Source organism: Tinamus guttatus, unplaced genomic scaffold, assembly GCF_059628265.1.
Source record: "Tinamus guttatus ecotype Peru unplaced genomic scaffold, ASM5962826v1 Tinamus_guttatus_pri_ptg000232l, whole genome shotgun sequence".
Classification (NCBI taxonomy): Eukaryota; Metazoa; Chordata; class Aves; order Tinamiformes; family Tinamidae; genus Tinamus; species Tinamus guttatus.
This window is the reverse complement of record NW_028288766.1, coordinates 282,961-305,520: the sequence shown is the minus strand read 5'-3', so window position 1 is coordinate 305,520 and position 22,560 is coordinate 282,961. Positions and strand designations below refer to the sequence as shown.

At 47.8% G+C, this 22,560-nt stretch overlaps 2 protein-coding genes across 3 annotated transcripts in view; one reads left to right on the top strand and one right to left on the bottom strand.

Annotated features, from left to right (window-relative positions):
- The window catches only part of SLC22A23 (solute carrier family 22 member 23), a 102,237-nt gene extending 94,131 nt beyond the window's left edge, over positions 1-8,106 (top strand). For both annotated transcript variants that reach the window (XM_010216085.2, XM_010216078.2), the window contains 4 exons: positions 139-371; positions 1,593-1,625; positions 3,098-3,221; positions 7,718-8,106. In XM_010216085.2, coding sequence (XP_010214387.2) covers positions 139-371; positions 1,593-1,625; positions 3,098-3,221; positions 7,718-8,075 — 748 coding nt within the window. In that variant the 3' untranslated portion in view covers positions 8,076-8,106. The remainder of the gene's footprint in view (positions 1-138; positions 372-1,592; positions 1,626-3,097; positions 3,222-7,717) is intronic.
- A 5,358-nt stretch (positions 8,107-13,464) lies between these two features.
- On the bottom strand, positions 13,465-17,872 carry PSMG4 (proteasome assembly chaperone 4). The gene is made up of 3 exons (XM_088525663.1): positions 17,708-17,872; positions 16,679-16,754; positions 13,465-13,740 (listed from the first exon to the last, which is right to left on the bottom strand). The coding sequence occupies exons 1-3, from the start codon at positions 17,870-17,872 to the stop codon at positions 13,619-13,621; spliced, it is 363 nt and encodes a 120-aa protein (XP_088381789.1). The 3' UTR covers positions 13,465-13,618.
- Positions 17,873-22,560: the final 4,688 nt, after the last annotated feature.

The window sequence follows — 22,560 nt, the reverse complement described above, 5'->3', positions numbered from 1 at the left end:
GTGCTGGGTTTTTGCTGTCTGAGCACACAGATGCTTTCTAAGAGCAGCCCTGGTTCTATTGCCATCACTGGGTGTACAAGGAATAAAGAAAATCTTTTTTTTTCTTTTCTTTTCTATTTTTTTTCCTGTTTCCCCTAGGCTGACTGGTTTTGGCATACACCACTGTTTTGCAAAAAGTATGATGGGTCACGAAGCGAAGATGACGATAACGCAGAACTTCTACGCGGACTACTATACCATGGCGGGGATTGCCCTGGCATCCTGCCTGGCCATGTGCCCCGTGGTTGGCTTCCTGGGGAGGAGAGGAGGGCTCCTGCTCTTCATGATTCTTACGGCTCTGGCATCGCTTCTGCAGCTTGGCCTTCTCAACTGTAAGTGGAAAAGACTTTTCAGAACCGCATGACACCTTGAGTGCGGCTGTTCCTGCTTGATATGTGGGGGAAAATGGTCATGAAACTCCGTGGCAGAGCAGTCCATCAGTTATGAGGAGGAACACTCTATAAGAGTGTTATACAACCTCTTCCTTAGTGGTTTTCAATGTTTCCTCTTAGCAAAGCTGCTAAACTAAAAGCAGCCAAGGGCCCTAGATGCTTTCTGCTATGTTGGCAACTGGACTTCTCAGAAGTGTCCCATCAGCCTCCCCTGCTCCGGCCTCTCCCACTTCTCTCTGGAAGGATGAGGGATACGCAGCCCGGAGTTTCAGAGAAGCTGGCTTCATTGCAGCATGTGGATCGTACCCCCCTTCCTCCTCAAAAGAGCTGGACGGTGTGTGGAGAGGAGCACTAACCCTGCTGGTTATGAAATCCGTTGCAGCCTCATGCATGTTTTAATTTAGCATAATTTGGGAGTAATTAACAAATGAAATGAGGGTTGGGGAAGATGAGGAAGAGAAGCATATTCTGTCAGCAGCACAAAACAGGCCTTGAGGCTCATTGTGTCCAGAGCTTCCTACAGACTCCAGGTTATCCCTGGAGCTGCCTCGAGGTCTGCAGGGATGTTTACCTGCGGAGTTGCCCTTCCCAGCTCTCGCCACGGCCTCCGTGCCTGCTGAGCGGTGCTGCGTGGCGCCGCTTTGCAGCTGGGGCTTGTGGCAGCCTGTGACTAGTTTGACACACAGAGCATCAACTCTGGGCTTCAGCAAGGAAGAGGTCCCTTAGCAGGGCAAGGATGCTGATTCCAAGCATTTTGCTTTCTCACTGGAGCCTCTGTTGGCCATTCCCTCGGGGTTATGGTAGGAGGGCAGTTTCCCTTCTCCCTCTTCGTTAGCAACAGAGGCGCCTTTGTGTTAATCTCAGTGGTAATTCTGGGGCTCTTAAAAATCCTTTGCAGCAGCGTTTATTATCAGCCCCTCATTAGCATTCTGTCCCGCGCTGGAAGGGCCGGGAAGCGGCCGCCTGTAGCGGTGGGTGCGGGAGGATGCTCTGGCCGTGGCGCTGGAAAGGGGAAATGTGCGGGGGGCTGCGAGGGAAGGCGGGATGATTTACCCTTTCTTTTTTCTTTGAATAAAATGCGTATGTAATAACAATATGTTCTTGTTCTTTTTCTCTCTCTCCTGCCTTTCCTTTACTCTAATTTTTGACATCTTGGATCAGTGATTGGAAAATACAGTCAACTTCCAGACTCAGGTATGGTGTATAAACGTGTCTGTGTTATGCTCCCGCTAGGGAGGGTGGATCTGAAAGGGGTGTATCCGTGCATGCGGAGCCTCTCGGTGTAAAGTCCCCTCCATGTAGCGTGAGGCTGGCTTGTGTCAGTGTGTCAGGCAAGTGTCCAGAGGTCCCCTGCTCGTTATTTTTAGATACAGGACAAGGCTTTCCCAGAAATGCCCCAGTCTTCCTCTCAAAGGGAAGTTGTCCAATTTGGCCTTTTCCATAAAGATATGAGTTGTTGAAATCCCTTTGGGAAAGGAGACCCAGGCACTTTGGAAAACGCTTCCTCAGGCACCTTATCCCTTCCCACAGCGCTGGATCAACAACGTATGGCTACAGGTCAGCAGACTTGGATGCATTGCAGGAGGCCCAGAGCCCAGCCTTTCACCATGGAAATAGCCCAGTGCGCCTCAGAAGTTGTAACTTAAGAGCTTTCAAGTCCCTTTGCTCTCTTGAGAGGCAAATGTATTCAGCAAGAATTAAAGTAGATATCACTTTTCATTGGATCCAAGCCAGAAAGTGAACCTGCTTGCCCCAGCACACCAGTAAACAGTCATTTCTCCAGGGAAATCTTGGGACTTGCCTTTAAGAAAGTGGGAGACACTAGCTGGGAAGCTCCAGAACTTTTCCCGGGGCTCATGTAAGGCAGGGTGCGCTCCCCTCCTGCAGTGCAGTATGCCTTATGAACAGCATGGCTTCTTGCTGGCCAAAGGGCCACCTGAGCTGGGCTCTCTGAATCGCGTTTTGTGCCCCTTTAGCTTAAGCTAGATTTACTGGGGTTCCTCACAGAGCTTGATGGACACCATCCCTCTGAGAAACCTACTACCATTCAGCCATGAAAAGATTGAGCAAACAGCATTTTTGGACAGGGTGACTTAAAGGGAATGCTTCATGGCCCTAGGCATTGTATTGCCTTGCTCTGAGCTGTCAGGTGAAGCCTGTCAAACGGGGGGTTAAGACGGCCTTTGCTGACTGATCTTTTGCAGAGGATTAACATGGAGACCAGGAACTTTTTTTTTTTTTTTTTCTCTTTTTTTAAGTTCCTCTTGTCCTGTGAGCCTCTCCAACGCTTAAGCCACTGAGGTGTAGCAGATGTTTGGCAGCTTAATGAATGCTGCCTGTCTCCACATGTGGGAGGGAAGTGCATGGTGCCTAGGAGACTGCCCAAGGATGTGTTTGCTCTTGGGTTTTACCTTCTTGTGGTGTCCGGGCATAAATAATTCAGAGATCATTGCCATTTTTGGCATGACATTATGATTTTTTTCATGTGTGTTTATGTCTTGGATGCCTGGGGAATGGATTTTATAAATATCAGTTTTAAACTAGTATTACAAAAGTGACTCAAATTCCTGTTTAGGGTGAATGAGTAACATAAAACCATATTCTTGTTTTCTTCCCTGGCAATTTGGCCTCCTTCTCACTTTTTCTGCACATACTTGCCTTGACAGGTATGAGTGACAGCGTCAAAGACAAATTCTCCACTGCGTTTTCCATTGTGGGTATGTTTTCTTCGCATGCCGTTGGAAGTCTCAGCGTGTTCTTCTGTGCTGAAATCACACCCACAGTAATCAGGTGAGACCTCGGAGCCCCCCCTTTAGCGGGTAGGGAAGAAATTATCCTTGTTTTAGTGATACCTGGCTGGTAGGGGCTGCTAACACCTTTTAGAGGAGAAATACGCAATTGGAGACCACACAGTAATTTCTGGGCAGCTCTGTAATTTAATGTCACTGCAGCCAGTCTGCCTAAGTAAATGTCTATCTGTAGACAGAGAGGACTTGTTTGTCTCGGATGGCTCCACCTTTTATCCCATCCTGATGATTTTTAGCAGGCCAGTCACCCTAAGAATTGCATTTCTTAGCAGTGAGGTATGGACTTAGAGATCCTATAGTTGAACTACTTTCTGTATTTCCTGGGTTTTCACAAGCAGTACCCGTGTGAGTCTGCCACCTGATATTAAAAGTGAGATTCACACGAGTGTACAGGAAAGGACACAGGAACGGGACACAGTTTTGTACCTCTGCAGTGTGGATTATTCGGGCCTTCAGCAGCAGGGAAGCATTGCAACCTGCAGTGTTACATGCATGCTCTTGGCATGTACGGCTGCTTCTGCAGTCCTGTGCCCCCTGCTGCACCAGTGTTTCCGCCTTAACTTCAGGGTCCTGCTCTACCTTGGTCGATCAGTTTATCTTAGGTCTTTTCTTTATCCAGGTCTATCTTAGCAGAAGCTCAAACATTTTCTAAACAAGAGTTCTTGCCTGCTGTGAGTTAGTGGAAATCAGGCAGATGATCTTCTCTGGAGATTTCCCCGTAAAACGTCTTTGTAATGTCAGGTTTCTGTGCTGCTTTATTTATGCACTGTTATCTTTCACGGCACACAGGCTGTGCTTGTATTCTCTGGATTATGCTTTCAGCAATGCCACAGCAATTCAGGAGTCTGCCCTGACTCCTATTGAATTTCGCAGGAATGTAGGTCGTACTAGGGGGAGGGAGAAAGGATGGTAGGAAGAGGAGATGTGGATTTATCTTTTTGCAAATTACATGCCTTTTTAATAACCTCACAAAAGTATTAGAGCAAAACAGTTAAGTTGAGTAGCCAGAGTCTCCTTGATCCCTGTGGCCTTTTCTTAGAGGCTATCTGGCTTGGTGAATGTATTTTACAGATAACAATATTTCCACAGGGAAAGGCAGGGTTAGTGGTGAGGAGGCTGTAAAGCTGCCTGAAACACTAACTATTTACTCATGTGTGTGTGAGTCAGTTTGGTCTTGTTTATGTTCGTTAAATTTTCTCCATGTCTTTGCTTGAAAGACATATAGATAAGGAATGGGCCAAGTAAACGAGAAGAGAAGCTGCCAAGTAGGGTCAGATGTGCAGTGTGAACTTAGCAAGCTTTTCATTTAAATCTCTCAACAGTGTTGCAGGGAAAAGGACGAAATACTGCTCTGAGAACTAAAATTCTGTGTCTCCCTGACTCTGCTAGATGGCATAAGTTAAATAACAGCCTCAGGATATGCCTTAGGGTTTCCATTTATAAATGGAACTCAGTAATTTGGGGTTCTATACTGCAAAGTTCCTGATAAGATCCATTCAGTGTTATAATTATGAGGTGGCCATCAGGGTGAAACATAAACGCGTCTGAGGCAGAGGTGTGGTTAAACAGTCTGTGTCTTGCATTCCAGGAGACTCTGGTGCTTCCTCATAACTTATTTTCCAAGATGTTGGAAGTGCTGTGCTGGAGAGTGCCACTTCCTTCTACCTGGGAGTTCAGTGGAGAGCTCCTGCCAAACATCCCATTCAGGGACTGACTTAAAGTCAGTCTTCTTTTTTTTTTTTTTTTTTTTTTTTAATCTCCTCCTAACGACTGACTTTAAAAACTGACCAAATGCCCTAAGCAACCTGGTCTGAAGTCCATGGTGACCCTGTTTTGAGCAGGAGGTCAGACTAGATGCTCTCTCTAAGTTCCTTCCAAGCTGGGTGATTCTCTGACTTTTTGTACTGCGTGTTCCTGTTTGCTCAAGATGGACAAATGACCAACCTGAGTGAGGCTTAAAGTCTCTCTGTTCTCCTCAATAGTGCTGAAAGGGGGAGGTTCTTCCAAAACTTTAAGAAGTTTAGCTTTAAGTAGAAGATTTAGCCTGGTTCAAGTAAATAATCTGAGTGGATATTTTGCTGCTGTGGTATAGCAACTGTTCAAATCTCTGGCTAAGTGAGACGAAATTATCCCCTATGAATAGGGAGGCCTTCCTGAGGACAGCATTTTGGACCACGGCCCTGTTGGGATTTGCACACGTCAGGATTACGAGCACAGCTGGTCTCATAAAAGGTCCTTCCGCGCTGTTACTGAGCTGATGTGCTAAGCCAACGTGAGCTGTGCCTGCTCTCTAGTGGTGCCACCGATGATGGCAGGAGTCAGAACGGCGCCTGCTGTCCTTCCAGGGCCTTGCTGTGTGTGAAAGGGAGACCTGGGAGGGTACTCAACATGTGCCACGGGCAAACCTCCACAACAGCTGCTTTTAAAACCCAGCTCAGGTCCTTCTCCATCTCCGAGTTACAATTTAGCCAGAGCAAACACTATGTAAATGTCAATTGATCTTGCAAGTGACTTGCCACGTGTCTAAAAGACCAAGTTGCCCTCCTGGGTAAGTTAATGAAGCTGCAGGGAGGCCGACTGCTCAGCGAGTGCATTCAGCTAGATTTCTAAATTGCCAGTGGAAAGCTGTTACATTTTTAATATGGGCTTTTGCAATATCGCTCATGCCTGAGAAAGATACTTTACCAACCCTAGAGAATTAAAAGATACATAAATGAATTTTTGATCCAGTCAGCATCGTAAGGGTTTTTTTTTCAAACCTGCACTTGTTGTCCTGTGGCTGCCAAGTAGTAAGTTGTGAAGTTTGAAAAGGACTGAGTGAGGATCACTAAAGAGTTTGTGGAAAGCTCCTGTATCAAGGAGAGGCAGTAGGAGCTGCAAGAAGTGGGTGGCCTGGCAGATCCCTCTGCCTGGAGAGCACAGGGTGGTAGTGGTTCAGCTAACGGGGAGAGTCCCCAGGCCCCTCTCACGTGGCAAAGTCTTTGGAAAATGAAGGACCAGCTATTTCTCTGAAGCACAAGAGAGGCTGCTTGCATGGCTGAATCACGGAATGGCTGAGGTTGGAAGGGACCTCTAGAAATCATCTAGTCCAACCCCCCTGCTCCAGCAGGGACACCCAGAGCACGTGGCACAGGGGGGCATCCAGGCAGGTTTGGAAGATCTCCAGAGAAGGAGACTCCACAACCTCTCTGGGCAGCCTGTTCCAGGGCTCTGTCACCCTCACAGGAAAGAAGTGCTTCCTCATATGGAGATGGAACTTCCTGTGTTTCAATTTGCACCTATTACTCCTTGTCCTGTCACTGGCCACCACCAAGAAGAGTTTGGCCCCATCCTCCCTACATTCACCCCTCAGATCCCCCCTCAGACTCCTAAATATCAGGAACAAGCACTAAATCCAGCTGGCACAATCAAATTCATTCTTGTGGCTAAGATGGGCTTATTTTTAATGTGTTTTTTTTAAAGCTTTAATAGGTTTTCACTCTTTTTTTTGATGTGCCTTTATGAGTGATCTAAATACATTGGTGCTTTACATTTAATAAATAACTCGTGCCATAGAGAATACTATATAAAGTCACCCAGTTATAACTAAAGTATTTGGCCAATATTAACCTTTTCATCTCCCTTTGAAGAGTGCCAGGAATGCAGCAGGAAAATAAGAATGAAGTGAGGCACCTAGACACCTGTAGAGTCAGTAGGGCTCAAAATCCCCTTGGTTTGTTCTGTTCCCCTACCTGCTAGCCTTGGTAAGATGTTCAAACCACAACATGTTTTACAGAGGAAAATCTTTCAGCCCGTAGTGTTTGGTATTGCAGTATGAGGCAATGAAGGGAGAAATCTCATCTCCTGCCTCCACTGCGGGTGACGCCAGGTACTTCAGAGGCAGCAAAACCAAGCTCTGCACCTCGCAGGGCACCTGCAGCGTCCTGCTGGATCTTGTCTAGGCTGGAGCAGTCTGGCATGCTAAGTAAACTCTGGTTTGCCCTCACTGAATATAAGATACTTGGATATGGGAATTCTCTAGAGGGCTGTCTACATATTCTTGTGGTGCAACTTCTCTCCCCCCTGCGTGGATGCAGTCATATTCCTTAACCATGAGCGAGTATTTATCTTTTTATTTCCCCACACAGAGGCAGATAGGCAGTAATGAGCTCCCGGGTGGTGGAGCTGCAGGTGGTGATCTACAACAGCAAAGCAAGAAGTAACCCCCTGCCAGAATAGCAGTGCAGTGAGCGCGCTGTGTGCGGAACAGGTTTGCCCTACCGATTTGAGAGCCCTGCTACGTGCCAAGCAGGACGGCTTGGGCACCTGTAAGGGCTGGTGGCAGCAGCCTGGGCAGAGCAGCCTGGACCATGGTAGGGGACACAGCTCGAGGGAGCTGGCCCCTCTGCTCCGCCTCAGAGGGAGGCCCGGGCTGCCATAGTGGGAGGCTGGGCTGAGAGGGGCTGAGCTGTGCTGAGCTGGGCTCTGCTCTGCTTGCAGGGGCGGCGGGCTGGGCCTGGTCTTGGCCAGCGCCGGCTTCGGGCGCCTCACCGCCCCCATCATGGAGCTCCACAACCAGAAAGGCTACTTCCTCCACCACGTCATCTTCGCCTGCTGCACCCTCATCTGCATCATCTGCATCCTGCTCCTACCTGAGAGCAAGAACCAGAACCTGCCCGAGAACATCCCGGACGGTGAACATTACACCAGGCAGCCCCTGCTGCCGCACAAGAAGGGGGAGCAGCCCCTGCTCCTGACAAACTCTGAACTCAAGGATTACTCCGGCCTCCACGACTCGGCAGCCGTGAGCGACGGCATCTCAGAGAACACCACTGCCAACGGGATGAAGTCTATGTAGCTGGGTGGATTTTCCTCCTTCCCCCTCCCCCCTGCCCTTTTCCTTTTTTGTTTTATTTGATGCTGTTATGCAGGAGGAGCAGCACGTTGGGTGAGGGTGTTTTGCACAGGTTTTACAAACCAGGGGCGGAACAGACACAAACTTGGAAGAATTCAACTCTGCTGCTGCTAAAGCAGCTTGTAAGACTCTTCAGCTGTTGTGCAGATTGCTTGTGAAAAGGTTTTGGGGGAAAATGCTCATCTGAGAAAAGACCTGGCTGGAGATAGCCCTTCAGAACTCTTTTTTTTTTTTCTGCCATTAAATGTGTATATTTATTTTGATTTATTCTCAAGAAGCACTTTATTTCCTTTTCCTTTCATAAATCACAAAAATGAAGCCATCTTCTTATAAGAGGTGCAGCCATTCCAAGACAGAAACCGTGGGGGGTGGGGTTGCTTTCTGTTTTGTTTTTGTGTTTCTTGAAGGAAGGAAGTATCCACTGCAAGGTTGAACTGACCATCATGCAGACTTGTGCATTTTTCTGCCTGTCTAGAAAGGCAAAGCGCCCAGGTTGCCTGCTGTGTTTGTATACACCAAAAAAGAAAACAGAGAAAAAACAAAAAAGCAAAACCTGTTGTGATTCAAACTCTGACTGCATTTTAAGCAGCTTATATTTGGTTATTTTAGCGCATATGCATTTAAAAGTTACTTTCCTAATTAACACCTTTTTTTTTTTCCCCACCGAAAGGAGTGGAGAATTCTACCCTACCTGAGCTGAGGTTTCAATCCGAATCAGCCTTATGCATTTTAGGAGTCCGTTCATCTATTTTAGACTGTTCTTGCTGGAGATTAGTAGTTATGTAGACTGTGTAAATGATTTGACCAATGATGAAAAAAAAAAAAAAAAGTTTTGCCAAGAATGGCTTTAACTACCAGGAGGTCCAGAAATTGTGTTTGGCTGGTCCAGGAGAAGAGCATAGACCAGTAGGGACAAACAGTAAGGAGCACTGGCTATGATCTCTACTTGTATTTCCAAAGGCAGCGTAGCTGGGATTCCCGCTCCAGGGAGATGAGAGCCCTGGCATTGCCCTGCCTGTTTTTAAAAACAGAGCTTTTGTTTTCAATTTAAATGGATAAAAATACTTAAGTGACTATCAGAAGGGAATGAATTGATAGCCTGTGAATAAAGACTCAAAATCTGTCGTTGGCCGTCTTGGGGCTTTCAGAGGTGTTTTCTGTTTCTGACCCAAGGATATACAGTGAACTCGCTGTGTATTTCCCCTCTTCCCCAACTGCTCTTTTAGGATTTATTAAAGAAGAAAAAAATAATCTACTTAAATTGGATCAATGCTACCCTATGCTAAGCAAAGTGAAGATACAGTTTCTCTCTTACTGTACAGATGCCCCTTTGATAATAGCTGGTTTCTCTTCTAGTCCCCAAACCAACAATTTGTTTTGGCCATCGGCTTTCGGTTCTCGCTGTGCAGCTGCCGTGAGGATCGTGTTCAGTGCGAGGGCTCGCTGAACCAGCAGCCCTCCCGCACTGTAGCTGACCTCCCTTCGCTCCCCGCTCTTTCCCCTTCCCCGTCAGGCCGTGCGTTTGTGATCGCCCCGTAGTGCGGACGTGTAAGTGAACAGAGCGGCAGGCTGTCCGTGTCGTCGTGAGTGTCCGTGCGACCGCCGCTTTGTTTGGTGTGCATCTTGCCTCCATGAGCATGGGAAGCGCTCGTTGGCGCCTTTCCTCCTCTGCCCTCCCTCCCCTGTCTTCCTTTGCTGTATATATTGTCTATTAACTACTGTACCTAACAACTTCCACCCTCCGCTAGGCTGCCGCTGTCCTCTAAGTGTCCCCAGGAGACCAGGGGGGTGCTCCCTGGCAATGCAGGGAGTAGCACAGCCCGAGGGGACAGGCAGACCTGCAGGAGCGACAGAGATCGTGGTGTTCAGAGAAACAATGTTGTCCTAAAGCTGCTAATTTTTGCACAGAGGATGTGGACATGTGGGTTCTTCCTGAGCCTGGTAAGAAACACTGGACCAGTTGATGGTAATTTTGCCCGAAGTTACACTGTTTTTTCACCTTTTTAGACTTGCTGTGATGGCGAGAGCCCGATCTTCCTTACGCTCAAGCTTTACTGTCTAGCTCAAGAGTGACCATTTCTCCCCTTTTGTTCCACGCTGAGATCTCTTCAGTCTGTGTTCACCTAAGAAAAAAATAAGGCCTTTCCAATCCGTGCAGTATTCATGTGCCAAATCTGTGCAATACCTCTTGCCTTTTATGCTTGTTACAAGCCACACACTGGGGGAAAAGTGGGTTCACAGCGAAACTGGAGAAGCCGAGTAAGTCCTGACGGAAGAGAAGCAAGAGGCCTCGCAGCGGAGCAGGGGAGGCGCCGCGTGGGGCGGGCGCAGGGGTCGCGCGGCGCCTCACGGCCTGTCGCGCCCTTGGCCTCACAGTCCCCACGCGCTCGCGCGGCAGCGTGGAGCCCGTAGGCGCTTCACCGGCCTGTTAAACGGGCTGCTTTCGGCGCCGCGAGCGGTCCTGGTGTGCTCACCGCTGCTGTCCACAGCGCTTCGGCCTTTCCTAGCCTGGTGTTTGCTCTCCGATGACAGGCAAGCCCGAGGAAGAGAATGGTTTACGCCTATCAACGTTAATGTAATAAACGCATTGGGTGACAGGAACACTTGGCAGGTTTTTTTTTATTCTTACGCAATTACCTTGATTCGCTGCCTTTTTTTTTTTTTTTTTTTTTTTTGCCTGAAACAAGGCACTCGGTACTGAGCTTTTGCAATATGGGGTATCCCAACTGCTCCAGTCTGGCTCTGTCATGAGAGGGGAAAAAAAAGTCCCGTCTTGATAGCTCCAGTTTTGTTTGTTTTGCTGAAAAGAGGAAATAATCTGGGTGTTTTGTGTTGGTGTGTTGCTTTGTGACATGCATGATTTTGAAAGCTTTCCTTAAGTGCATCTAATGAGAGCAAACGTTCAGAGGAGAAGCCAGGTACTAAGCGATACAGAGGGGCAGAAGAAAACTCTGGTTTTGTAATGTGCTCTGCCTAGTCCTGTGGCTGGACGGTGCTCTGTATGTCAGTCTATCCGCTCCTTCGTCACGTCTCCTCTGTAGCCATCACTTTTCTCAGATGGCTGTTTCTGGTCACCGCAGCAGAGGAAGCAGTCAGTGCTGTCTTGTCCATTTTGGCTTTTTTTTTTTTTCCATGAACCTCTAGGTCTATCAGTGGATTTTTTTTCCTTTACAATTTACCATTTAAGGGCTTTCCTTTTTTTTTTTTTTTTTGTAATTTTAAACAAAATGTGAAGGTGATGTTATGCTTGATCTGTTTTGTTTTCCTTTTCAGCCTTCAGTGATGCTTTTGTTGCCAGACACACTGCAAATAGATAAGGACAGTGCGGAGAAAGTTTGGAAGTGTTTGTGGCAACTCAGAAAGGGGTCTGTGTGATTTACTTTTCATTATTTTTGTTGAGCAGTTTTTGTTTTTTGTTTTATGGAAGTATTTCACTTAATTGTTGCCACTTCCTGGAGCCAAACACTAAAGGTCACCAAATTGGAAGCAGAAGTGCCATTAAATGAACTCTGTGAATGTCAAGTCAAGTTGCGCCTGTAGCTGGCACATAAGACAACACAATAGGAGTGTGGGATTATCTCCCTCACTATAACTTTTTTTTAAGAAAAATAAATGACAAACCTCATTTTAAATGTATTGTGTAAAATGTTTTGGGAAAGGAGTACAGTGTGTTATGTCTAGTGGGTGAGACTTGCCTCCCCATTTCAGTTTCTGATGAAGTTTAAAGAATTGTGTTACTGTATGTTCTGATCATGAATAGTCTGGTGGTGCTTCTTCATAGCACAAGCTTAAATCAAGTACTGAAAACAGTCTTACAAGCTAAATGTCTGCATGATGTTACATCTGTTGTACCTACTGAAAAACTTTGTATGTAAATGTACAGAATAAAAAGATGTCTCATCAGTTTGCTTCCCTTTGCCTGCCGTCTCCTCAGTGACTTGTGAAACGGCCCAGCTGAAGCCAATGTCATTGAAACCTCAACATTTCTATCCGCCTCTACAACCACAATGACCAATGAATCTAAAATCAAGCTAATCAAATCAGCATATTGATTTTTAACTAATTATCCTTTACATTCAGTTACTGAAGAATGGCTCTATTTCCTGTCTTGCATAGATTAAAAAGGAAAAAGAAGCCTCCAACAGTTGCTTTTCATTACTGTCATCTTGAACAGAGGCCGAAGACTGGCTGATGTTCTTCCAGGTAAGGGCCCTTGTGCTCTCATGTCAAATACACAAGGCTGAAGCCAGTGTACATTTGAGACTCCTTCAGTCCTGAGACGGACAGTAATTAGGGCTTGTATCTTCTACATCATCTCATTTTTACCTACAGTTTTAAACTGTTGAGTATGGCCACAGCAAGGTAAGATCAGATCTGCTTTTTTTGTAGGTAGATAGTGCAGTCGCCTACAAACAGCTGGTCTAGCAGTGTAATTTGTCTGTTTGTACCAGAAGCTTTTTTCTGCACCAGATCTCAGTTTGCAAGGAAAATCCCTTAATTTTGCCCTGTTCCATCAGTTTGCCCTGCTCAGTGATCCTCCATATTACTGGCAATAGATAGCATGAGACAGCACAGCACGCACTGGCCTCAGCAGACCCTCATTGCTCCAGTGGCTCTCCCTTTTTCTGCATGGCGAATTTCCAGCTGCTGAGCCTATTAAGAGAAAATGGCATGCAGTGCTGACCCTCACCTTAAAAGGGTGTCAGAAAAGAAAGTGTAGAGCTAAAACTGTTGCTTTAGCACAGAGTGCTCGGTGGTGCTTTAGCTGTTGCTTTAGCACAGAGTGCTCTGTGGTGGTAGTGGCAGCTCTGATTTTTTTTTTTTTAACAAGTATATTCAGTTTACAGGTAAGATGGTCTTCTAGTAGCCTGACAGAGTTATCTAGTGCTCCAAGAGCCTTCCGGCCTTCTTGGAGTTCCAGAGACGGAAAGAAAGTCTGTGTTAAGCACCAGCACTGCAACCACCAGGGACCAGAAAGTCACAGCAAGAGAATGCCTGTTTGATGTTACAGCATTTCAATGTTTTTTAAAAAAAAAAAAGAAAGAAAAGAAAAACCTTTTTAACGTCTCCATTCCTGCCGCTCTCCTCATTCTTAAAATCAAAGATAATGCTCTTTGTGGTGCTTTCACAGGTTTTCACTTGAACACTGTTTGAATACTAATACACAATGAATTAGTTGTACACCTTGAATTTGGGAAAGACTCCTTGGCCAATCCGTGTACCAAATGCAGGTCAGACTGTTTGTTGTACAGATTCTTACAATGTTCTTAATTTGCAGTCTACACTACAAGCCTATCCCCTACTTACAGGGCAGCAAACTTGGAAAAGAAAATCCAGGTCCAACATTGCAGTATTTAATAATAAATGCAAACTGAATCACAGCAATATAAAACAATTTTTCAAAATAGTAAATTAATGTCAGTGTGGGAATTGCACTCAGTTTTTCTAAAACAAAAACGTTAAGTTAATTTGCACTGTTGCACAAGTCAGAACTTCTCTGGAAAAGCCATCATTTCTTCTTTGATTCTGTTTTCTATGAGTAAGCTGAAATTGCTGTCTGTGTTTTGAAGATTGTAGCTGACAAATATCTGCTTTTTGGTCTTGCTGGCTAAAACACAAAACAGAATATTCATTGCTAGTTTTATCTTACACAAATTGAAGATCATATAAACCAAGTGTTTTACAAAGATAGATCATACAGATTTTTACAGCAACCTGACCTCCTGGGAAAAAAAGCGCGAAGGAAGAGCAGAACAGGCACTGGCATGTTGGGCAGAGCTGTTCAATCTATGGAAAGGGCAATGTGAGCATTAGGGCTATCGGTGAGTTTTTGGCCTAATGCAAGACCCATTACAGTCACTGAAAAAATTATGATTGCTTTCTGTGGATTTTTAAAACTTCTTAGATATGATACAGCTTAAGTGAAACCATAGACCACACGGTAATCTTATCATTGAAACATATTTTATGAGCTGGTAAATCTGTGCTATGAAGGTGAAGTACATAAGAAAATAATTAGCCCACAATTAAAGCTTTTTTTTTTTTTTTTAAATAGTGAATCCCTAAAAGTGCCCCCAAAGTGTGGATCTCTTTACCCAGTCTAAACCTGCTGACAATGATTTCTTTGTTTCCTTTAGCCTTTATTTATATGCTATCCTTGAACTCTCCAGAAAGCTGAGCAGTTTGGTTGAAAGGCATCAAACTAGTCAAGTTCTAGGTGACTGTAATGACAACTACCTAGAGAGACACGCTACAAAAGTAAGAGCTTGTACTCCAGGACAGAGCTAATTAACAGGGACAAAGATAATGTCCGCTGGAGCAAGAAGACTTAATTATCATAGTAGAACAGACAACATGAAGTCCTTTGTAAGTACAAATCTAAATAGGATTTCTATTTTAACATAATAATACATAAACTTTGTAGCTCTTTTTAATAAACTGTGCAAACTAAGCTATGTGAAGAATGCAAGCACCAAAGGGAAATAAGCAGAGAATTTAAAATGACTTGTGTTGAAGCAGTAGACAAAAATGGTGCTTTGGTCACAAGATAGTCCTGCCACAGACTTAGCTGGGACTGACACTCTCAAGGAGCAATCAGGATGTTCTGCTGAATGTTCAAAAACACCATCTGAATTTAAAAATTTCAAATAGACTCCAAAACTCCTACTATCCCATGCCATCTTAAACAGTAAATTCAACTACAGAAAACCTATATATATATATGTATATATATGAGGGGTCATTTTGTGTATATATAGTTTGTATATTTATACATTTTTAAACAATTCCTTAGATGCATGTTCTTCATGCAAATCAATTTATTGTCATTCCTTATTCTAATAGGCCACCAGTGAGTAGAGAGAGCCCCAGTGAGCTGCTCTGAAACTCAAGGACTCATTTGCCTTTTTAACACTTGGCACTGCAAAATATAATGCAGCTTGTTGTTATGACTGCAAAAATTAGTTTTTGGCATCAGATTCTGTGGTACAAAGAAGCATGTTTTCTAACCACTCATGCTTCATCATGGTGCCCTAAATAAATGCACTGCTAATTCCAAACTAATTAATACCATTATCCTATCTAATGAATCTACATCCTACACTGCAGAATCAAACCCCACTGTTTTAATTACAATTGTGTAAGATCTGATTTAGGCTCTTGAATGATGCTCCAGTTCTTGGGAACACTATGACTCCCTCAACACAGTGTGCACAGCAGAGAGCTCCCCGTGCGATGGACTGGCTTTAACTGGTTATTCAGGCTTTTCTGTTCTCACTTCTCTTGTAGCCTCAATTGGACAAGGGAGAAGGTAGAGGAAGATGGCTCAGATACAGAGGGACAACAACCAAAAGCCAAGTGGGGGTGCATCTAGCACAGAAAGTTAAATACAAATAGCAGAAGATGCTTAAAGCATACAGGCAAACAAACAAAAAATACAAAGGTGCTTTATTCTCTGAGGATGAAGAGTAAGTTGTCCTCCAGTATCCAGCAACTCTTATCAAGTTTCAGTAACAAAAACAAGTTACATGACACTAATAGTGAAAATGAGGAGAGGAGGGGAAAAAAAAAAAAAAAAAAGTAAAACTTAGATCTCCTACTGGGAAAAAAAAAATGGCTGAGCCAGGCAGCCTCTATCCTAGCTCACTGCAAGAACTGACATGTGAAATAGTAAGTTATTACAAATTCCATCCATGGAATCAGTAATAAATCTTCCATGGATATAAAATAGCTCTTTAGTACTGAAAAAGACAGAAGTGGGAGGAAAGCGCCTGTACAACTTTGACCTGATAGCTGGACTGCAGTGCTACACAAAAGCTACAGCATGATGCTGAAGAAAACTGTGATTAAGAGCAGGAAACCAAATGAAAAACGGAATAAACTGTTATGGAATTTATATAAAGTTAACCATGTTTGACTATAGTTTTACAAACTAATTTCGTAAGAATAATGCCCTCATGACCATGGCACTCAGGACACAGTGCCCATAATGAAGTGCAGCACACAGATCACCAAAATTTCCGCAAACATTTCAGCTGAAGCAACACAAGTGAGGCAAAATGACCAGTGCATCAAGAACAGGACATTTAAGAACCAGGAAGAAAAGCTTTAGAAAGTCACCAGTTGTAGTTTCTCCTGTAATTTGGTACATGCTTAGGAGCAACGTTTGTGATCTGCTAACAGAAATATGAAGAGGCCTGGACACTTCAGGGTTTTCAGGATTTTTTTTTCTTGGGAAATCCAATGCCAGATATCCTGGTTTCTGAACCCGAATGCTTGGTCATGTCATACCAGCATGCCAGAAAAGAAGACATAGGATGGACGGGTAGAGCAAACACTGGCATCTGCAAGAAGACTGGGGGTTCTCCTGACTCAACGCTTTCCACAGTGTAGAGGCTCTTAGGCCCCGATGTGACGAGCTTTGGGCTGCTCTTCACACCAAACGCACGTGACCCCCACATTCGGGCCTCCCCGGCACGGAGGGCTCCCCACTGGACCAGGCACCCGCTTAACAGAGGGTCGCCCGGGCCCCGCCGCGGAGCACCTACCTAGACGCCGGGCCAGGGACACACCAGCCGGGTCCGAAGGGTCTCCCAGGAGCGACGCCGACACAGGGACGCTGTCCTGCAAGCAGAGCAGCACCACCACCATCATCTCCACCGCCCCCGTCCCCACCATCATCTCCACCGCCACCATCATCATCTCTGCCACCATCATCTCCGCCTCCCCCATCTCCGCCACCCCCATCATCTCCGTCACCACCATCTCCGCCACCGCCACCACCATTTCCGCCACCGCCACCACCATCTCCGCCGCCACCACCATCTCCGCCACCACCATCATCTTCGCCGCCGCCGCCACCACCACCACCACCATCTCCGCCACCATCCCCGCCACCACCACCACCATCCTCGTCACCACCACCACCTTCTCCACCGCCACCACCATCATCCCCGCCATCCCCACCACCACTACCATCCCCGCCATCCCCACCACCACCACCATCTCCGCCATCCCCACCACCACCACCATCTCCGCCATCCCCACCACCACCACCACCATTCTCGCCATCATCTCCGCCATCCCCACCACCACCACCATCTCCGCCATCCCCACCACCACCACCACCATTCTCGCCATCATCTTCGCCGCCACCACCACCATCCTCGCCACCACCACCATCTTCTCCACCGCCACCACCATCCTCGCCACCACCATCTTCTCCACCGCCACCACCACCACCATCTCCGCCATTCCCACCACCACCATCCCTGCCATCATCTTCGCCGCCACCACCACCATCTCCGCCATCATGTTCGCCACCACCACCACCATCCCCATCATCTTCGCCACCACCACCAGCATCTCCGCCATCATCTTCGCCACCACCATCTCCGCCACCACCATCATCATCTTCTCCGCCGCCACCACCACCACCATCTCCGCCACCATCCCCACCATCATCTTCGCCGCCACCACCATCTCCGCCACCACCATCTCCACGCACCATCATCTCCACCATCACCACCATCTTCCCCCGCCCAAAGCCTCCCCACCGCCCGTCCCGCGGCACTCACGCGGGGGCTGCACATGGCCACGGCGAGGCTGGCGAGGGCGGGCGCGGCGCCCACCCACAGGAACAGCGAGTCGCGCAGCCGCATGGCGTGGAAGTGCACGAGCTGCTCGCCCAGCTGCCCGCTGAAGTCGTGCACGACGATGCCGCCCGCCGCCGCCGCCTCCATGGGCGCCGCGGCCCGCACAGGCCTCAGCAAGCGCCGCCCGAGCGCGACGCCGCTTCCCGGGGGAGGCGCCATGACGCGCCCGCCCGCCCCGCAGCCCGGGGAGGCGCCATGACGAGCCCGCCCGCCCCGCGGCCCCGAGCCCGCCCCGCAGCCCCGAGCCCGCCCGTGGGGCGGGCTCGGGGCTGCGGGGCGGGCTCGGGGCCGCGGGGCGGGCACAGCCCCGCTTCCCTGCACAACCCCCCGCGATGTGAATCAAAAAGGAGGTGAATTAAAAGCTGCTCCTCTTCGCAGCGCGCCGAAGGCGCCGGGTGACAGGGTTGTCCCCCAGCTACACCCCGCCCCGGCCAACGGGCTCTTCGATACGGGCAAGGTGTAGGTGAGCGCTACAGGCAGGGTGGTCGTTCCTCACTATCGAAGAAGCGAGCTCGTGGCACAGGTTTATTTGTCATTAGCATTTCCTTTGTCTCCGGTGTCACCCGGATTTCTAGAAATCCGAAAGCAAATTTCCAAATATTTAAAGTTCATTTTCATATAGAAGAAACCAGAGGGAGGAGAAATTGTTCATTCTTTGTTATTATTATTGTTAATTTTTTCATTGCATTTCTTTGGATACGTGACAAAAGGCAAAATCCTGAGCTCTGCCAATTTCTGCCTGTGCTGCTACAACAGCGCAAAACGCAGGAGAAGTACCTGAGCCCTCCTCCACTGCATGCCCTGACACCGCAGCACAGGAGTGGGCACTGGGAGGCCCCGCCAGCCCCCTCCTCTGCCCTACATTTGTCACTCGGTGCTTGCACAAAGCACTGCGGGTGTCTGGTGGCTCTGTCCTGTGCTTGCCAGGAGCAGTGTGGAAAGGAATACTAGTGCCCTGGATAAAATATATCTCAGGTGGCAGCCGGGAGATTCCTTGGGTTAAACACCTGGGACTGATGTGAAAGATCTGCCCCAGGCTCCCTCCATGAGGGGAAGGCAGCAGGCACTTCTAGGGCGCACATGATCTGAGCTGCTTCAGAAGGACCTTTGCAGTGAGATAAAGCAGCTCTTCTGACTGGTTTCCCTCCACTGTAAGGGAGGCAAGGGTGAAAGGCAGGACCTACATATCTGTGCAGATAGATTTTTTTTTTTTTTTCAGTAAGTAAATCATTATGTGTTCAGAGTGAGTTTCTCTGCCGTATCAGGGCAGGGCTGGCTGCCTCAGTGGAGTCCTAGTGAAGGGCCTGATCCCAGAAAGGTCCAGCCTGCCAACTCTCTTCCCCCCAAGTGGGAATATGGGCCTCATTCATGATAAATGTGCAATTAAATGACCTGCAGGATCGAGGTGAGAGTCCTCCGTTCCCTTCCCTGGTCTCCACACATGAAATACAAGTTTCTTTTTGTGGCTTCCAAGGCTGTCTACAGGTTTGCTCCCCGCTCTGGGGGAACTGTACCTGCTGCTTGGTGCCCCCATCTGTTCCTCTCCTGCTCATCAGGAGACCTCTCAGATGGTCTCCTGATGAGCAATGGCTGGGGGCAGCCGTTGCCTTCCTGGCAGCTCTAAGACCTACAGACCTTGGAGGGGAGGTCGTGGGGCTCCTCTGCACTTCAGCATATCCAAGACATGAAGTGTCACTGCTGCCTGTAAAACATGTTAAATCCTTGTTTAAGCTCAGAAGAGGGAGAAGACTCATCTAGCAAATAGAACTGGGTGTGAGCACTTCTATTTGCAATGCAACTGTGAAGAGTGGAGTTGGGCAGAACCAGCCCATCAAGTGTGGGATGAACTCCCTAACTACAGTGCTGCAAGGCCACCAGAGCTCCTGCCTAATTAGAGAGGAAAGGGATCCAGCAGCACACAAACCTCATGTGTTTCCTTTAATGCCCTTTTCTTTATTCTGAGTCCATGAAAACTGAACTCATTATAATTTATCTTACCCATCATGTATGAGACTGGAAGTAGCCTTTGGGACATTGCAGAGCCAAGTCATGACAAAGCAGATGTACTGCAGCAAAAGCATTGCATGTGTATAGAGATACCAGGTGAGCGGAATGCTCAAGTTTCTGTATTCATCAATAAGGGGGTTTCTCCACAGTTTGGCTGAAGAGCAGGACAAAGGGAGGGGAGACTGAGTGGAGCCATGAGCCCAGAAGGACAAAAAGAGCCATCTGCAAGGAGATGGGGCCTTTACAAAGGAGGGAAACAGGGCAATTGCCCCACATTCTTCAGCAAGGGGGACAAAGGAGTTGGTGAGCTCAGGTGAGAACAGATGGCGGGAGGCCGGAGTTCGGTGTAGGCGGGCCGGGAAGGCTGTAACTTCTGAGTACCTTGGCCAATGGGGAAAAGGAGAGGGCGTCCCTCGGTCGGGAAATTAGGATAAAAGCGGGGCTGCGTCCCCCAGCATTTTGAGAGACCCCACAGGGATATGCCCGGTGGACTCTCCCTTTATTCGAATAAAGTTTTAGGACTCCTCTGTCTCCTTTTGGACATTCAGTTCTTGACAGCGAGATTTTCCGCACAAATGGGGGCTCGTCCGGGATCCTTCCACCTTCCGGGAATGGCAGACGGCGATTGGAGTCGACGGCGCGCCTCACCATAGCTTTTGGTGATCGACTCCCTTCGACGGCAGCCTGCACCGGACGACTGATTGGGTTCCCGAGACTGTCCGGAGACAGACGAGAAGCGGATCGGAGGATCCGCAGGTAGGACCAGGAGGGGGTCCTCAAGGGGTGTGACGTAACGGACTAGGTCTGACAGAAGGGACTAGGTCTGACGGAAAGGACCTCCGGGTAGCGCTAAGCCCAACGGAAAGGGCTAGGTCTGACGGAAAGGACCTCCCGGTAGCGCTAAGCCCGACGGAAAGGGCTAGGTCTGACGGAAAGGACCTCCGGGTAGCGCTAAGCCCGACGGAAAGGGCTAGGTCTGACGGAAAGGACCTCCCGGTAGCGCTATAGTCTGACGGAAAGGACTAGGTCTGAAGGAAAGGACCTCCGGGTAGCGCTAAGCCCGACGGAAAGGGCTAGGTCTGAAGGAAAGGACCTCCGGGTAGCGCTAAGCCCGACGGAAAGGGCTAGGTCTGAAGGAAAGGACCTCCGGGTAGCGCTAAGCCCGACGGAAAGGGCTAGGTCTGACGGAAAGGACCTCCCGGTAGCGCTAAGCCCGACGGAAAGGGCTAGGTCTGACGGAAAGGACCTCCCGGTAGCGCTAAGCCCGACGGAAAGGGCTAGGTCTGACGGAAAGGACCTCCGGGTAGCGCTAAAGTCCGACGGAAAGGACCAGGTTTGACGGAAAGGACCATTGAAATCTCACTGGTGAGTACTATGGGACAGTGGGGAACAAAAGGGGTGGCGACCCCGACATGGGAGTCCAGGGAGAGCAGCGAAGGGAAGGCAAAAGAGGGTGCTGGGGAAAGGAATGATGACCTTAACTTATCCCCATATAGTCCCTTGGGGAGACTTTTGAGGGTTTGGGATAACTTACGCATTCCCCTAGAAATAATTATGGAATTAATGATAAAATATTGTTGTTTTGTTTGGCCAGAATATAAGTTACCAGGGGGATTTAGGTGGCCCCCTGTAGGGTCGGACGACGCATCAGGAGCCACAGGTCTTGTCCCCTCTGCACCTCCTGCTTCTAGTGACAGTGAAGAGGAGGAGGAACAGGACATTTTATCCCCTTCAAAAACAAGAAAAGGAACCCAGTACGAGGTGCCAAAAACTTCTAAAGTTCCGACAAAAATTTGGCAAATGCCCCTACGACAGGTTCCATTGGGAGGTCAGGATGGGGGATTTGGATTTGTAATCGTGCCACTGACCACCCAAGATATAAGGGGATTAAAGAAAGAACTACCTCCTTATTTAGATGATCCCATAGGAGTAGGGGAAAAGATAGATGAATATCTAGGAAATGCAGATTACACTTGGAAGGATTGGGATTTTCTTTTAGGAATCTTATTTGGATTCCAGGAAAAGAAAATGATCTTGCAAAAAGCTCGTCAATTATGGGAGGACGAACACCGGCAGGCAGGCCAAAATGCGATAGATGCACCCACTGTGGATGATATGATCCCAGTGGGAGACCCCCATTGGGATCCAAATGATCGAGTCAGTTTGACCCGTCTTCGAGATTATCGAGCATACATAATCAGAGCCATTAAAATGGCAGTCCCCAGAACTAATAATATGTCAAAGGCTATGACCTTGGAACAGGGAAAAGATGAGAGCCCCTCTCATTGGCTAGAAAGAATTAGAGATGCTTTGAGGAAACAGGGAGGACTGGACCCTGAGGGACCAGCCTTTGACACATTACTAAAAGTACAGTTTGTCACTAAATCTTGGCCTGATATAAGAAGGAGGATGCAGAAGGATGAAGAGTGGCAGGACAAACCATTAGAGGAATTGGTAAAGAGAGCACAACAGGTGTATGTGAGAAGGGATGAGGAAAAGGCAAAGACAAAGGCAATGATTATGGCTCAGTATATAAGACAATCACAAGGATCTGTGAGGCCCCCTGAGGGACCCCCAAGGGCCAGAGGAAGGGGTCGATCTCAAGGGCGTAGTCAAAGGCAGGGCAGGGGGATGGTCTCTTCAACAGAAGATATCCATCTAAAACAAAAATTGGGAAGAAATCAGTGTGCATTGTGTAAAGAGGAAGGACATTGGAGAAGGGAATGCCCACAGAGGCTAAGAGATCCTCAGGAAGAGGAAATTCACCG